Raw genomic sequence first — 17,805 nt, 5'->3', positions numbered from 1 at the left:
ATATATTTACCTTAAAATTTTAATGAGTTTGTTATAAGTTTTGGGATAAAAAAATTGTCTCAATAAAACTTATAAATTGAAGGCTAATTCTAATCGAGTCTAAGCGGTGGTGCTTACTAATGGAAAAAAGTTGATTTGATTTTTAAATGAAAATTTAATTTGAAATATTAAACGATAGGAAATGATTTTATTTTATTATTTTGGATGAGTTTTGATTTTTGAAATCTAGCAATTTCAATCTTATGTTTGAACGATTTTGCAAATCATGTTATATTGCTTGGTGTACTGATATTGTCTCTTGATATGGTAAAATCATGTTATAGGTGAATTAATCCGTGATAATAATAAACAAAAATGCATCGCAGAACAAAATCATAAATTATGTTTGTTTTAATGACTTTGAATTTATGGTTAATTATTTTAAGGCTAGTTTAATCATTATCTGGAGCTGGAATTTAATTGCTGAAATACTTTTAATTAGATTGCTGTAAATCTTGAAGAATTTCCTATATTTAATAAAAGGCATTACAGTGTGCTTATTTGAGGTGATCCCAAGAAGGAAAAAAAAAAAAAATAGAAGCGAAGAGATAGAGAGGAACTAACGAAAACCTCATGCAATTTTGGGCAAATAATTCATTATGATATAAGCATAATGTGAATAACACAAGCTTAAGATGATATTACGTTTACTTTATTACATGCATGATTGCAATCTTTATATCTTTATTTTAATTTAATTTTTACATTTTTTTTGTTAAATAGTTTTATAAACGTTATGCACGTACAAGAATTGCTCGTGCTGTACTCTTCAAGGGCGTGTTCTTGGGCCCCCATCTGGTGTCGGCGGGGGCTGTTTGGGATCATCCTGGTCACGGCCCGAAGAAGGAAACCGTCCTTTGTCACAAAATATTCCAGTGAATTGTAAAATATTACCTTCCCTGTCCGAGAGAGGAACTAGTGCTCTGTCACACAATATTTCAGTGAATTGTGAAATATTTCACTTACATACCATGCTAATAGTACTTCTCTTACTTTATAAAAAGTATTAAATAAAGAATTACATGCATTTATTGTCTTCAAATATAAATAATATATAATAGTTTTGATTTAAAAAACAAGAAAAATGTAAACATATAAGGTAGTGGAGTTTTGAATAATCAAAATAAAGTGAGGAGTAATATACCTTGGAGCGATGGAAGGATGGATAAGAAGCAGAGTGAGACAGAAAAGGAATTGAAGAAAGCAGACAAGCTTCATGCTGTCTTATACAACGAAGAAAATGTATGGAGGCATTTGAAGAAAGCGTAAGGCTATATAATGCGTTATTAAAAGAGAAAGTCATAAACTTGTTTTCATTTGACGTGAGTTATTGCATATTGTATTGGATACATCATACATGAACGTTCCCACACAGTCAAACCGCGTTAATTAATCAACAATAATTAATAGTGACCTTAATAAGCATTTCCATCACGAGACCTTTTTTTTTTCTATGAATATTGATTGATTTACAAAGTCTAAGTGTATTTTCAATTTAAAGATGCTAACTATTAATAGTATTACAATTATGCATTAAAAAATATATAAAGCATGTTTAATACTGAACACAACTTAATAACCATTCAAATACTAAATATAATAAAATTTAAAACTCATCTCCTGCTTTCCAACAATACAAACTTAATCATAAGTTTTTTTTTTCTCCGCTAGTTAACACAAATTTTAAAATAAGTTAATTAATTTTGTTTTTTTTTAAGATTAGTACAAGTTCAAATGAGTTTGAATTAAAAAATAATAACGTCGAAGGAAGGTGAAGAAAAAAAAATAAAAATTCACTGTACATGAGAAAAGCTTATAAAAAAATAAAATAAAAAAAATACTTTGAGATTTGGAAGCTCCTTATGGAGTAAATTTTTTTAATAGTTTCCAACAACTATGATTTTAATTAATAATGACTGTATTTTAAACATATGACAAGATGTGAGTAGTTAAAACTACATAGTCTCAGATTATTTAACGATTGTTTTTAAACAAAGAGACCATTTGAAAACTGCTATTTTATTTAAAAAATAATTTGAGGAAGTATAGTTTTTAAACAAGTTCAAATTAATTTATGTAATTATATTTTTAAAAGTCTCTTATTTTAATTTGTTTCATCTATAGATTTTGGATCTTGCTATAATAATTTTTTTAAGTGTTTGTAATAACTTCTTTTATTTATCATTTTTTTATTGAATAAATATTAAAGGCATATAAAAAATTATAATAAAAATATATTAATAACACTGAATTAAAATATAGTTTTAATTTTTAATCATTATTTTAAGAATTTTAGTTCATATTTGCCATAATTTTTAAGGATTTCGATGTGAATTAGGACTTAAATATCTGAATTGAAAAACTTACATAATGAAACTAATTCAAATATAGTCTAAAAACTACCCAGGATGAAAAAAAATGGTTTAACTCGTAAATGAAGTTTTGCATTTGAAATATTAAAAGACACGAAATGATAAAATATTTAGAATATAGTGATTAAGATTTAAAATTAAGTGGAATCGTTTAATTGTAAATATATTATTTATTTGGTGGTAATAGACAAATTATTTAGAATTACCAAATGTATAAATTTTAAAAAATGTAGCTGTATTAAAAATTTAAGGGAATAACCTTATCATTCATAATAATAAGTGAATAACATTCTTGACGATAGAGTTGTAACAGTTGAAGATGATGAATAGCTGCGTTTTTCCTTCACCTCACTTTCTTCCCATTCCAACTGCTGTTAACGTAGCAATGCTATTCACTTATTCTTCACTCCCATTCCAACGTAACACACCGTTTCTGCTTCTGCCGCCAGCACTCTTCAGCTGCTTCTGTTCTTCCACTCACTCTCTTCCCACCGATGCGCATTCCACTTTTCTCTCTCTCCAAAAGTGGGAACCTTTCGTCAAAAAAAAAGTTGTAATGAGAGTGGGATACGTTGGAACCGATTATAGAGGTCACCCCACCGACCCTTTTCTCTCTTCTTTTCAATTTTTTTTTTTTTTAATTTCAGGCTAATTTGATTTGGTGAGGTTGTTTACAGGTCTGCAAATGCAACGAGATGAACATAGATTTTCGAGTAAGATATGACCCTCCTTTATTATCTTGTTCATTATGGTACAAAATCATCTCTTAGTGTTTAAGATGTTGGAAATGGATGCATTGACTATTGTTTCGGTCTGGATTCATCTGGTCTTGTGATCTAATAAGTATCAGTGATCAAGTTGTAAGTTTAAATCCTCTCGAATTATTAATTAAGTAGTTATAATATAAGTGCTGTTTAAGTGAACTTTCAAAGTCTTTATAGTATTATATCTCCATCTAAGTGAAAAGATAAGTTATTTTTAATTTATTAGGTAAGTTTTATTTATTTTTTATACTGTTTTTTTAATTTAACCCAAACTGCACCAATTTTCAAATTTTAGAGAAGCTAAATGATATTGTTTCTCATAACTTCTTGGTATAAATTTCAAGATATAGAGAATTATAAATTGTTTTTAATTTATAGAAAAAGTTTTATTCATTTTTTATACTTTTTTTTCCGTAAAGACTTGTTTAAAAGTTTTTTTTTTTTTAACGTGACCATATCATGTTACTCAATAAGATGAGATGATCCAAATCTATTTTAAATTTTTAAATTTATTCAGTTGTCTTTCCTTATGAACAAATAAAGTTCAATACTTTAATGTAAACTCTGAATACTGGCATACACTTAAATTAGCCTGGTTGGTATGAATGGAGCCTTGCTAAAAGCATTAGAATTTTGACATGATGTAGCCATTGAGAAAGAACTGGAAACTGCTATCTTCAAGGCTGGTGGCATGCGGGATAGTAATTTTGGGGACTTGAACAAAGTTAAATGGGGCCGAAGTAGCAGAACTGATAAAGGAGTAACCTTCTACTCCCTTTCTATCTGTTGTATGTTTTTAACTTGTTATTCTGTTTTAACATATCTTAATTTCTTTCGACTTTTATGATGTGCTTTGCTAGGTCCATTCTCTGGCAACAATGATATCCTTTAAGATGGAAATTCCTGAGAATGCATGGAAAGGAGATGATTATGGCATCGCATTTGCAAACCGCATTAACTCTTATCTTCCTGATACTATCAGAGTTTTTAGCATATTGCCTTCAACAAAGTAAGATGCTCTCTTGTTGGTTATAGATAATTCTTGATTTCTTAAGGTCATTGCGTAATTGAATAATTTCCCATTCTTGATTATTGAATGGTAAATGGTAATACTTGCATGTGCCTCTAAAACTTAAACAATTGATATTTTGTTTTTCTGCATCTCATTATTTGTCTATTCTTATTTAGATATTTGATAAGAAGTGCTACACTAAAATTTGTAACTACTGAATTGACATAGTAGCAAAATTAGTTTGGAATTGAATGCTCGACTAAGATCTGTTTGGATGCTTGGGCTCTTATTTCTTTGCCCAATATGTAATTAGTATCCGCCACAAATCTATGACTTGATTGACTTCTACCAAACAGTCTGAAAATTAAAAGCCCTGTTTGCTTCTCATGTATGATAATGTTCATATTAAAAATGTCATCCATGGGCTTATAACAACCACCAAAGCATTTTTCCCACTATGTGGGGATAGAGCTGATCCATGGGATTTTACACACACATGCACAATACGCACAAACACATCAGGACTACTGATTATGATTTTTCAAGTGATTCATGAATTAAAATTGTTCCTTGATTTTTAACTAATACCTTTTTACTGTTAAACTTCATAGTTTTGGCTTGTTTTAGGAGATTTGATCCTAGAAGGGAGTGCAATCTGCGGAAATATTCTTATCTCCTCCCTGCCAATATAATAGGAATCCTGAGTCATTTTACTGAAGATGAAATTGATTTTCATATTTCAGAGTTCAACAGCATACTTAATGTTTTTGAGGTATACTCGTTTTCATCTGTATTTTGTTGTTGTTGTGGTATTATCCATTTGTGTCTTATATACGTGACAAATTTAACACACCTTAGCTAGGATAGTGAATTAGTGATTGTTCTAATTGATCATATAGAAAAATGGTTGCCTTTTTTTCTGACTTGAATTCCTTATTTTACGTGTGAGCTTATTGTAAGCTTGCTCCTTATTAAAAGATTTTGCTTTGTGGCTTTCTAAATTTATGGTCTGATTAAGTTTAATTATTCTTTCCAAATAATGAACATGTTAGGCTTGTTTTCTTTTTACAAGATCTATATAATGTGCATAATAATGGTGAAATAATTTGATAGCACACCTCCTATAACAAGGGTCTAGAGAAGAGTTAGAAGGAATAGTAGAGAAAGGGAAGACAAAACAAGCGTAACAGAATATTACTTAGGTCAGTCATATAGTTAGTAATGTTTCTGTTCAAAGGTTACAAATACCGAAGGTCAAATCAGTTGTAGGCAGTTGATTCTAGAGACTCTTGTGCAATAAAGATATTCTTTCATTCTCTTAACATTTCTCTGATCCAGTTTCTGTCATAATTATTAATTATTTCATAAGTCTCTCTAAATTTTTATCGGTAGGTGATGATACAAAGGTTCAATCCTTGACCTCCTGCATACATACCCAAATACTTCTCAACTAGGCACTAGCCCTCTTCCACTGGTTTTTTCTCTGCATTTCTATTAGTTACATATTGGTCTGCCATCTCGTTAAACCCATGAATTGAAAATAAAATATTATACATTGAAGAGACATTGTTGTTGTCACCATCATCAAGAATAGATGTTAACCTTTTTTTTTTCAATTTTTGTGAAGTGCACTCTATTTTGCCATTTTTTTTTTTTGTGCATGTGAAACAAACTTAACTTTGACTTGGGACTCATTATCTATTGTTAACAAGAGAAGAGGATTGTGCTTACATATGATATTTGAAATGATGTTATTTACTTACTTTTATATCTGGATCTGGTGATATTATTATTGTAGGGGGAGCATCCTTTCCATAATTATACTGTTCGGTCTAAGTACAGGAAAAAATACCGTGTAAAGCAATCATCTAGAAATGGTGATATGTCAGACAGAACAGGATCATCTAGTTTGGTATCAGCTTATGAATCAGAGAGTGAGGAAAGTGATGTGGGTGATTTTGTGAGTGGTAGACCAACTACTTTAAATGATAAGGAACAGAACCACAAGTCTTCAGAGAATATTGAATCCAATGGCTTGAGTGGTCAAAATTCTAGTTTAGGTGTTCGTGCAAGATGGTTATATGAACCAGATGAGACAGATAGATTAAATGCTTCCCATTTCCGAAAGGTTTTTTGCTGTTCTTGTGGGAAGCTGGAAAGATCTTTTGGGTATGAGTACGTTGAGATCAACATATGGGGGGACTCCTTCATGTTGCATCAGGCAAGTCTTAGTTGAATTTAGCTCCTGAGAATTAAATTTTGATCTTTTGTTAATATAGAGCTTTTGCACATTATCATTAATTATGCTTTGTCTCATAATCAAAATTGTTTGACTTTAGTAATGACTACCTAGGAGCTCAAACGTTTTTAATGACGAGATACATGATTGGATGATAAAAAAGTATAAATTGACAATGGATCAAAATTAAGCCCAACGTTTAATTTCTCCCTTTATTATAATTTATTCACATTGTTTTATGATTCTGTATGCATGTGTGTGTGGGTAGAGATAGAGAGATATGTTCTTCAATTTGAAAGATATCGATTAATTGGTCTGTTACTCAATTTCTGCAACATCAAAAGAAACGTTCACAGTGTATTCTCTAGGCCGGGGGTGGTTGTTTAAGCTAATTAAAATCTGTACATATTAGAGTTGAAGGGTTAAATAAACCATTTTATCCAGTTTCTGCAGAGGCTTTGTTGCATTCACACACACTTGACATGATTAGTATTCTGATGTGATAACCTGTTCTACATTTACATTGGGCACCTAAACCATTCCATTGCTCTTAACTCAGTCAAATGCTGTACTTGGGTGCTTTTCTCTACAAATGAGATAATATAGCTTTATGCATTTCTTGGTTTCACTAATTGTATGCACTCATTATTTAACCATAACCGTATGCACACTTGCTGAAATGACTCATCAGATACGCAAAATGGTTGGGACAGCTGTGGCTGTAAAGCGCGAGTTGATCCCAAGAGACGCCATTTTGTTGTCACTCACCAAGTTTTCAAGAATTGTTCTCCCCCTCGCCCCGCCGGAAGTTCTGATTTTGAGGGGAAATGCTTTCAAAATGAGATCAAGAACTGGAAACTTTACAAGGCAAGAAATGGTGTCTATGGTTGAATCAGAACCAATTCTGAAAGCAGTTGATGAGTTCTACACGTCTGTTATGTTGCCTCAAGTGTCAAAGTTCCTAGACTCAGCAAAGTCTCCTTGGGTGCAATGGGTGGAAAATTTGGATAAGTATTCAAGCATTCCTGATTCTCAATTGGATGAAGTCAGAAAAGCTTGGAAGACATGGAAGGAAAACTTCAGGTTAAACCCAACATCAGATGCATAGTACATGTGTATTCAGTTATGGCATAATAGTGTAATGGGGTATTTGTTAATTATTATTAAAAAACATTTCATGGTAAATTAATTTTTACGTTTTTTTTCCCTAAATTGAGATTTTTACATGTCTGACATTTTTCTTATATTTTATTATTACCAAGGACATGGTTTATCTTGAATGTTTTTAAAATTTATACATTTTCTGTTTCTATTTTAATGTATATTTATAAATACCTGTAATGTGCATGACACAATTGTTAGTTAAAGATCAAACAAAATATTGATTTAGTTTGAAATAGAAACTCTTAAAACATGTTTCATAAAATAGAAAGGCATGATTGCGCTAAAAAGAATGTACTTAGAAATGTCATGCTGTTTTCAGGAATGAGAACTTGAATTTATCATATAAAGATTGATAATTTTTATTATTATAATTAGTATAAATTCTTGAAATTATATATTTATTAACTTATTTAAAGGCTTACCTGCCAATTGTATATTAATGATTAGGTTCATTAATAAAAATTAGATCTTTAAATATTCTTTAAGTGAAGCCAAATGATTTTGTCTCCAGAAACTACAACTCTTACAACTTGATTTGTCAACAAATCGTTCTTTCCAACCTTATTTCAGTGTCGAATATCTTCGTTTCTCTCAGCAAAGCCGAGTTTTTTGCTTACATTAAGTAGGCTTTTTCCTCTTTCATGAGATACTTTATTTTGTTCTCTTTACTCTCTCTCTTTTTTTAATCTTTTCCTTCCTTTTTCATTTGACTCCCACTTTTCTTTCTCATTTTGTTGTCACTATTTCTTTTTTCATCACATTTGTTCTCTATAACCCCCTAAATTAGTCTACCGTAATTGCTCCCTTATTGCTAGATTATCGTTGCACAACACTATTAATTTGTGGTTATCTTTGTTGTAGCTATAATTTTGTTTTGAGCTTGTAACTGATCCGAACGGAATAAAAGAAAAGTTCATGTGTGTCTCTTGATACTCTATCATGATTCTTTTGTAAGAAAAATATGTAATTTGTTTTTTATTTTAACTTTGGAATTTTAGGAATGGTAATTTCTATTTAGATTTTAACGTAGGGTTTGGATTTCTCTAATTCCCTATCATATTTTTAGCATATTATATTTAGTAAGTGCCGTTGATCATTGAGAAAAAAAAAAAAAAAAAAACCTTGATTCTTAACAGCAATTATCTTCACTTGATAATATACATAACTTTTGTCGTGAAAAAAGAAAGTGTTTTAAAGAATTTGATCGTCTTTTAAGGTTAGTTTAACCATCACTTGGAACGATATTCAAGTACTGAAACAGTTTTAATTGCATTGCTAAGAGGAAGATTTTCAATATTTACTAACAGGATAAACTGGACTTATTACTACACGCAACAGAAGAAAGACCAAAATACTTATATATATATATATATATATATATATATATATATATATATATATATATATATATATATATGCTTATTTTCGGTGATCCCAAGCAGAAAAAAAGTATAGAAGCGAAGATATGGTGTAGAGAAATATAATGTTCATAGGCATTGTTCATGGGTGTGAACCGATGACCTTGCTTGGTGGTGGCGGAGGTGTTTCCGGCAGATCCAAATCACCCCTTGAAGGAGGAGCTGGCCCTCTGTCACAAAACAACCCATATTCTTAGTAACTGAAATTCGCCAAGTGAGAAATACTACTTAGTTATTTATGAGTTATAAAAAATAAAAATATTAATCTCAACTTTCAGAGATAAATTTAAACAACTAATAATAATAAAATTTTATTATTATTATTTATTACATTTTTATAACTTTAATAAAATTGTATTATTTTTAATCTCTTTAATTTATATAATTTAACACAAACTTATATTTGACAGTGTTTTAATAAATTATGTCAACTAGAGAAACTTAAAAAAATAAATACTATATATTAATAAATTTTTTATAAGAATTAAGTCCAAATTATATATATATATATATATATATATATATTAATATCAAGCACTTAATTAAATAAAAAAATATATGAATTACATTCCTAATTAACGTGAAATATATTAACAACTATTAAAGAAAAAGTTACCTAGGTGCAACGGAGGCAATATTGATGAGAAGCAGCGCCAGGCAGAAGCAGCATCGAAGAAACCAAAATAATTTCATATTTATCAGTTTGTGAAGATGAGAAAATGTATGATGGGAACTCAGGGAAGCATGTTTGCATGCGATCGACGAACTTCTTCTATTTATATATGCAATGGAACAACGTGTAATGTATAATATCATGGTAATTATCGGATTGAATTGACTTCACTTCATGTATATAATAATTCAAAACAAATCAATTAAACTAATTCTATCTGGTTATCATTTTCTTTTATTTTTAAATTTAAAATATTATACACCTTTCCTCTATTTTTGTCCTTTTGTTTCGTATGCTTTGATCTTATTAATTGTCGTCGAAAATTATTGAGGAATGGAGATTCTTTTTAGTTTGTAATAATATAAAATTTAAGGTTTTATGGGAAAAATAAGACAATTCTGAAAATAAAAAGTTATAAAAAATATAATAATTTATTTTTCATTTTAATCCAATAGACTCAAATTAAACTAACCTATTCATAAAAAATAATTGAACTAATCCAATTGTAATCTAGTTGATTTGATTTGAACATTGACTGATTTGTTTTTAATTAAACCAAACCACCCTAATTAAATATGACTATGTTTAGATTTTATTTTATTATAAATCTGAAGGGAAACGTATTAACTCGATTAAGTGTTTGACGAGTTATTGGAATTTGGATGTGAAATGAGAAACAAGGAATGAGAAAGAGAAAGAGAAGAGCAACGTGAGCGTGGGTTAAGGTATATAAGAGAATCGAAAGTCAAACTTTAAAGTGATGGGAAGAATCAAAAGTCAAATGATTGGGCAAAAAACCGATTTTTGGATCACAAAAATAGTATGAGAACTTGTTTTTCTTCTTTCCTACTTTTTCCTTCGGTGGCGGGGCTGTAACCAGGATTAGTAGTACCAATTCTCATAATTAATCTTCCAAACAGTTATTTTTTCATGAATTCCACAATCGTATTAAATTAAAATAATTTTTTAATAAATAATTAAAAATCTATTACATAATTATTGTAAGACTTAATAAATCTATAAAAATTATTATTATAATTATTACTAATAATTATTTTATTTTATTAAATAAAATTAAATAAAAGATAAGTTTTAAATTGTGAAAAATTTAAATTAAATTAATATTAAAATTTTAAAATATTTAATAGAAAAAATTACTTGATATAATACAAAAGAAAATTAACTCTTAAAAGTACTTTCATTTAAAAACTTTTAAAAATATCCTTATTTAAAAATTTATATATATAAATTATATATAAAGGTTTATAATCCTCGTGAAAAGATGTCAAGGGTATTATTAATGGTCCACTTACGTGTTTGACAATCTGATTAACCTTGTTCAATCACTCATGAATACTTGAGAATCTGTAGATGGGAAAATTACAGCTTTTTTTTTTTTTTTTTATAATTAACACAGCTTCAAGTTGAGATTTTATTGTCATAATGTTTAGTTGGGTGGAATTTTTTTTATTATAGATTTATATTTATGGAAATTTTCATATTTAAATAAAACTTGTTTATATACTTTTTAAAATTTGAATTTAGTTATATATCAAACTTTAAAATTATAGTATTTCTCAAATTGAACAATACATTTTTTTTTTCATTTTATGTCAAAGATTTGTTAATCTAACACAATGGGGTCCACAAAAAAAAATGCAAGGGATAAAAGTAATAACACTTGGAAAAGATAGGTATGAAAATTACATTAAAACCCCTTTCCCTCATTCAGTCTTCTAACAAATACATCAAAACTCCCCAACTTAATATTTTGAATAACAAGCAGCTTGATCATAATACCAATTTAAGAAATGGATGAAGCATGGAACTTAATTTAGTTTTCTTCTAATTTTGATCTGATCAAATATATTCACCAATGTCAGATGAATTGAAAATAATTTGATTCCTTGCAACCTGCTGATCTACCATTTAAAAGAAAAACACAAGTACTATTATCTTTTGTTCCTTATTGCTAGGAAAATATCTCTAACTTGAAGAAAATGCATAATGGAGTTGGATAGAGTAGAAGATGTTCCAAACCATCTTAAGCAAGCCGGTCAACATCCTCGTTGCATCCCTAACATGACCTCCGCTCTATAAATTTGATAGGAACCATATGATAACACTCTTTAAACTACCAAAAGATCTTCATTAATGACTCAAAAACAACTTATACAAGCAAATTTAAATATACATCTAATCCAAAACCTTAAATGCTATTAGGCTGTAGATCTTTGTCATTTATATGTTATTTAACTTTTTTTATTGTATTTCAATGTAAAACTTTTTTTTTTAACCTCAACCTCAATGGCTGGAGCGTTATCTCTTATACTTTCATTTAACCTTAACCTCATTTATCTTTGATATTCTTTTTCAGTTAACAGAGAGCAATTACAGAAGTAAACCAAATTTTATAAACAAATTCCTTCTCTAATCCCACCTTGGCAATCTAAAAGCTAGGAAGGTGTTTTGCGCGTCCAAGGATATCATGCTAAAAGTAGACTTCTTTCCCATCCTCAACCTTCAAACTTCTTCCACCACAAAGCCATTGTTCACACTCAAACATTCATCACATACACGCACATTGTGATCGAGTCAGATGTTCTGAATTATTGAGTGGACTCCAACTTGAGCACCTAATATTGTATGTGTGGGTCATTTTAAGTTTTACATCATTAAATTTTTTTTTATAATTTGAGACTTTACAAAAAAAATCATTTTAATTTATTTTTCTCTAATATGAAAGACAGGGAGTGATGATTTAATTCATTTATCCACTAATCATTCGATTTATTCATGCATAAAACCAACCAATCCATCCAATTATTAAAAAAAGTTAATAGATGGATTGAATTGGATTACTATTTGTTATTAGATGGATTCAATTCACAATATTTTATAATCCATTAGATTAAGCAGTATAAATTCTATTACACATAATATTTTAAAAGATTGATCCTAAACACTATAATATTAAATGCATATAAATATTAAATTTTATTTTATTGAAGTATTTTTTAAAACGTGTAATATATTTTTTTTTAAAAAGATGAATGGATATCCATTCATATATAAAATATGGTTAATGAATGAATTGGATGGGATTTTTATTAAATAAAGAAATAATAAATTATTTTAATTTTTTAATATATTCTTGAAAGTTTAAAATATTTTAATAATTTAATTTTTTTGGACCTCTTCATTATGATTTGATTCAAGATTAAAAATTTATTCAATACATATGTTCTTCAGTTGAAGAGGAATATGAATGATGCTTTCTAAAATGAAGCACACAGTAAATTTTCAAAAAAATCACCTAGAGCGAGGGGTTTCCTTGATTTGAAATTACATGACCTTCTGATGCGCTCAAAACTCAGGAGGAACTGAAAACAAATTAATATTGTTTTCTATTTGATAATCTCCAGAGATTGATCACCATTGTCATAAAATATACACATGCACAACCAATCAGCAGATTCGGCCCATTTAAAGGATGAAACAATAAAATTAAGGAAACCCAAGAAAAAGGGGGAAAAAAAGTTGATCTTATTAGGAATAGCTCATTGCTGGATCAATACTGCTTTGTAACTTCCCTCCACTTTTTAATAGCTTGAGATACTGCTTGCTCAACTACTTGTACATCCACATGATGGGCATCTTCACTGTTCTCCTGGAACATCAACGTAACAAAAAATTCATTGGGCAATTGGCTCCACCGAAATTAAGGTCAGTTAATGATAATGTTCATGATAAAGAAAGAATTTATCATATGCATTTTATTTTCTGCTTGAAATGAGAAGTTTTATTCATATGCTCACTGTGTGTTTGATATAGTTGGTTACTTTGATTCCAAATGCTTCCAAACAGAAACTGTCCACACTAGAAGCCCTAGCCTGGAGCACCTCAAGACCAAGCCTTTCAAAGGCTTCCAATATGAACACCAACAACCCTTGGCAACTCCTTTGACTCAGAACCTTGATCTTAAATCCCTCCTCCTCCGGTTCCACTTCAACCTGCAAAAACATTAGCAAGCATACACAAAATATGTAGAAAGGGTTATAAAAGACACAAGATTCCTTTCAATTATATAATTATATGAATTAGTTAATTATTGCTTAGGTATCATGTAATTCTTATATTATACCATGGGCATTGGACCACCATAGTCAGTGACTTTTTGGGCTGCAGCAATTGCTAATTGGTTCAACTCCTTCAACTTTTGCTTTAAACCACGTATGTACTCTGATGCATCCAATATCACTGAGGTTTTACGGCTCTGCATAAACAAGCAGAACAATTATTCCATCATATATCAATATGAACATTCAAATCTTGAACAATATATTTTATATAGAGAAAAAGAATAATGTAAGCAAGGCAAGTTAGCAGAATTAATCTCATGGAATATATAATAAGAATAAACAGTTGACACACACACACACATATATATATATATATATACATATATCAAGTCGGAGAAAATAAAGATGTTTGAGAGTAATCACCGCATGGGAATTAGTGATTGAACGAAGCCGTTGTAGGTTCCTGTACATGGCTGTTCTCTTGTGAGCTCTGGAAACCATTATCCTTTCTCTCTCCGTCTCTAATTGTAAAGAGAAGAGAACTATATATAAAGAAATCCAAACAACAGTTAATGGTCAGTGAAAAGGACGAGAACACTGAATCTTGTTGGTCACATGTGATGCAGATTTGGAGTTACCGTAGGTAGGAACTGTTTTAACTTTTAACTTCTAGGGACAATCTTGTTCTTTTCCTCCTGCTAAATTCTTTGTCACCCGAACCAACTTTGTTTTGCCAAGATTAAGGCCTACTTTGATATGGAGGAGAATTTCTTAGGCTGGTATTCCCTACTCCAGACATTAATCAAATCAATAGATATTAGAAAACATTTTTTGTGATTATTTTTTAACAGCTTAGAAAAATAAATTGTGACTTTTATAAGCTGTTTTGAATTTATTACAATATTTTTTTAGCATAGTATATTAAAATAAATTATTTAATAAATATTATCGTTAAATTTATGACATAATAAATAGGTCATATAATCAAACGTATCTCAATACTCGTAGAAATATCATGTCAAATATAAAAATATCAGTAGTTAAAATGTCACATATTCCATTAAAAATTTGCATTAAATTGCATGTTTTTACAGATGTTGATTGTTTGTTAAAATCCCATTTTATTTGTTTTGAAGTAATATATAAAAACTAATTTCAGCATAAAATCAAGTGGTCCTATACCCTTAAGAAAATACTCTAAACATCGTGGACAAACAGATCCTACAATCTTTAGGCCGTTATGCATTCAGTATTAGAATCAACCCGATCTTACCATTGTAGTAACATTAAGGGCTCACTCGAGAATAATGTATTATCTAACATTCAGATGTATGCTATCAGTCTTCAATCCTTATAAATTTATAATTATACTCTCAGCTGATGTGCACGTTAACTTAAAAGACGAAGTGACTTTTGTAAATACTTACCCTTTCGCTTCACAAGATCGTTCCAGGAAGGATAAGTTTAACGCTGATTTGAGGAAGAGGGAGAGTCCTTCACCAAAGATGAGAACTTGACCATTCATAGTTAGGTTGATAATGGTCTAGATCCTGTTAGTGTTCTTTTACTTTATAAAAAAAAAGGAGTTAACTAAGAGTAGCATAGCAAATTTGATCTATGGATAACTTATATAAACTAAATACAACATCTGTTAATTTTCCCTTATAATTCAAATTGAACCTTCAAATTTATTTTCTTGAATTTGGTGACCCCGCAAATCTTCATATTTAAAGCAGATATAGACCGTTTATGTTACACAAAATATAAATGAAACTATTTGATGATTCAATTGAAAAACACAAATTTGAAGTAATGCACAGAATTTAAAACTATCTAGTAAACAAATTGAAAAAATTGAAAAATAAATTTGTTTAATGTCAAATTTTCAATTTCACCCAGGATAGTTTGCCACTGTCCATACCAATCAAAGTGGATAATATAGAAATAGACAATCTGCAAGTTGGTCTAGGTGTGTCTTGTGTCAAATTAAGCCTTGGCTGCATCATACATATATATATACGAAAGATGAAGTGTGTGGGGTCAGTGATAAGGGAGTAGTATATACGTTTGTGAAAAGAAACATTCTTCTGCATGGGAACGTGATAAACCGATGAAAGAGATTGTGATGCATTGGCATCGGTGTGGATAAGTAAGATGCTGGCAAGGAATCTCTATTTGCTGATTGAGACACAAATGAATAGTAGCAACTAGCAAAGCTAAGCGTCAAAAACATGTCACAGCTTTGAGAAACCCCTTTGAGTAACCCTTTGAATGCCTCCAAGCTTTTCTCACGGGGAAGGGATCTCTCTCAATTTTCTCTAATTTCTCTCTCTACGCTTGATTTGGCCTGTGCTACCAAGAAAAGTTAAATAAATTTTGTTTTTTTTTATATAATATGTGTATTGAGAAAGAAGAAACAACGATACAGCTTATTTTTTTTAATTGTTTTTCAGTTTCTAAAAAATCTGAATGGTTAAAAGGTTTCAGGACGTGTCGTGTTCATTTCTGTCGTTTTTTTATCCGATTGTTATCGAGCAATAAAACTAAAAGGATTAAAAAGTAAATCTTAGATTTTGTGTTGGAATTTTCTTCTTCTGTAGTACAGTTTTCAAATTTTAAACAGGTTATAAATAGAAAAATAAATTAACCTTTTTGTCCTCATGGAAAATTTTAACTTAGGATCCTCAATTACCTTAGCTTTGTTTGTTAACACAGTAAATTAATTTGCAAAGTTCCAGTTCTTTTAATTTTTAATAATATTTTTAATTAAATTTTAACTTAGATAAGATAATCATAAATGTACGTAAATAATTATATATCAGATATTCTCTGTTTGAGTCAAATAAAAGTATTATAAACCGTAAAAATTTTCTTTCAAGTATTTAACATATAAAAGTTTGTAGCTAAAATTTATGCTGAAATTGTCTCAATTATTCAACCCTTAACATTGTTGTTGCTGTTGTTATTACGTATATCTTTAGAATATTTTATTTATTTATTTAGTTATATTTGGATAAATATAATAAATTTAAATAAGATAGAATGGAATAAAATGAGATGAAATAGAATTTTATTATATCATTGTTTAGAAATTTTAAAATGAAATGAAAAATTTTAATTTATTGTTGTAATTAGATGTGATCTCAAAATGTTAAGGAAATCAATAAATAAAATTATTTTTACCTCAATCTCAAATTGGGGAAGGATCGGGAAGAAAAGTAGAGAATTTTTTGTAAGTGTAGGGATAACTAATATTATTTCCTTAAATCTATATTCATTATATTTATTTTATGTAAGTGTATATAAAGCCTCTATTTAAAAGAAAAATTATAAATAAAACTTTTGAAAATAGTCTTATTAACTCTTTTCAATTTATTTTAATAAGTGATTTAGTCTTATTAAGATAAATTCTTCCCTTATTTCAATAAGTTTTATGGTCAAATAAATTGTATAAATTTTAGAGTAAAAAGAAGATATTGAAGAAGCATTTAATTAATTATGATCATGTTAGTTGGAAGTTTCTTTTAGTGGTTTTCAAAGATATCGTCTTGTTTAATGATTTTTGTAATCTTATTAAATGTTGTCTCTACTTATTCTATGCAGGTTTTATTCAATGGCATCAAATTGAGAAATTCTTCTCTTCCAGAAATATTTGCCCAGAAAATCTCCTTTTCCCTTCCTTATTTGTTTTGTGACATTTGGGTCACCTTATTCAGAATAAGGTTAGTCAGAAAATTTGCCTCAAGTTATGTGGTGATAGTCCTTGTGAGACTAACTTGTAAATTAACGACAACTCTTGCAATATTTTCTAAATGTCGTTCATTTAGAAATAAGGCCAGTCCTTTTTTTTATAGCTTAATAATAAACTCGAAGGACATAGAATATAAGAAGAAAAGAAATAAAGCTAATCAGAATGGCCAATGACTGAGCTATTCCTCCCCACGGTAACGTTGCAAGGAAGAGCAGACTAGAATCTCGGCAAGAATGCTTGATTATCTGTGTCCTCATAAAAACCTATTCAAGACTAGATTTTTCTATGAGC

The 17,805-nt window shown here is 29.3% G+C and overlaps 2 protein-coding genes across 2 annotated transcripts; one reads left to right on the top strand and one right to left on the bottom strand.

Moving 5' to 3' along the window:
- Positions 1–2,715: 2,715 nt before the first annotated feature.
- Positions 2,716–7,701, top strand: LOC113847532 (putative tRNA pseudouridine synthase). Its single transcript, XM_027476700.1, has 7 exons — positions 2,716–3,001; positions 3,089–3,124; positions 3,823–3,935; positions 4,036–4,184; positions 4,815–4,959; positions 5,986–6,408; positions 7,118–7,701. The coding sequence occupies exons 1-7, from the start codon at positions 2,731–2,733 to the stop codon at positions 7,532–7,534; spliced, it is 1,554 nt and encodes a 517-aa protein (XP_027332501.1). The 5' UTR covers positions 2,716–2,730; the 3' UTR covers positions 7,535–7,701.
- A 1,389-nt stretch (positions 7,702–9,090) lies between these two features.
- LOC113874442 lies at positions 9,091–14,272 on the bottom strand. The gene is made up of 5 exons (XM_027512663.1): positions 14,187–14,272; positions 13,826–13,957; positions 13,524–13,694; positions 13,260–13,351; positions 9,091–9,178 (listed from the first exon to the last, which is right to left on the bottom strand). Exons 1-5 carry the CDS (start codon positions 14,262–14,264, stop codon positions 9,091–9,093), a joined length of 561 nt encoding a protein of 186 aa, XP_027368464.1. The 5' UTR covers positions 14,265–14,272.
- Positions 14,273–17,805: the final 3,533 nt, after the last annotated feature.

This window comes from Abrus precatorius, unplaced genomic scaffold (assembly GCF_003935025.1).
Source record: "Abrus precatorius isolate BTA unplaced genomic scaffold, Abrus_2018 Scaffold8, whole genome shotgun sequence".
Taxonomy (NCBI): Eukaryota; Viridiplantae; Streptophyta; class Magnoliopsida; order Fabales; family Fabaceae; genus Abrus; species Abrus precatorius.
This window is presented reverse-complemented; position numbering and strand designations above follow the sequence as displayed.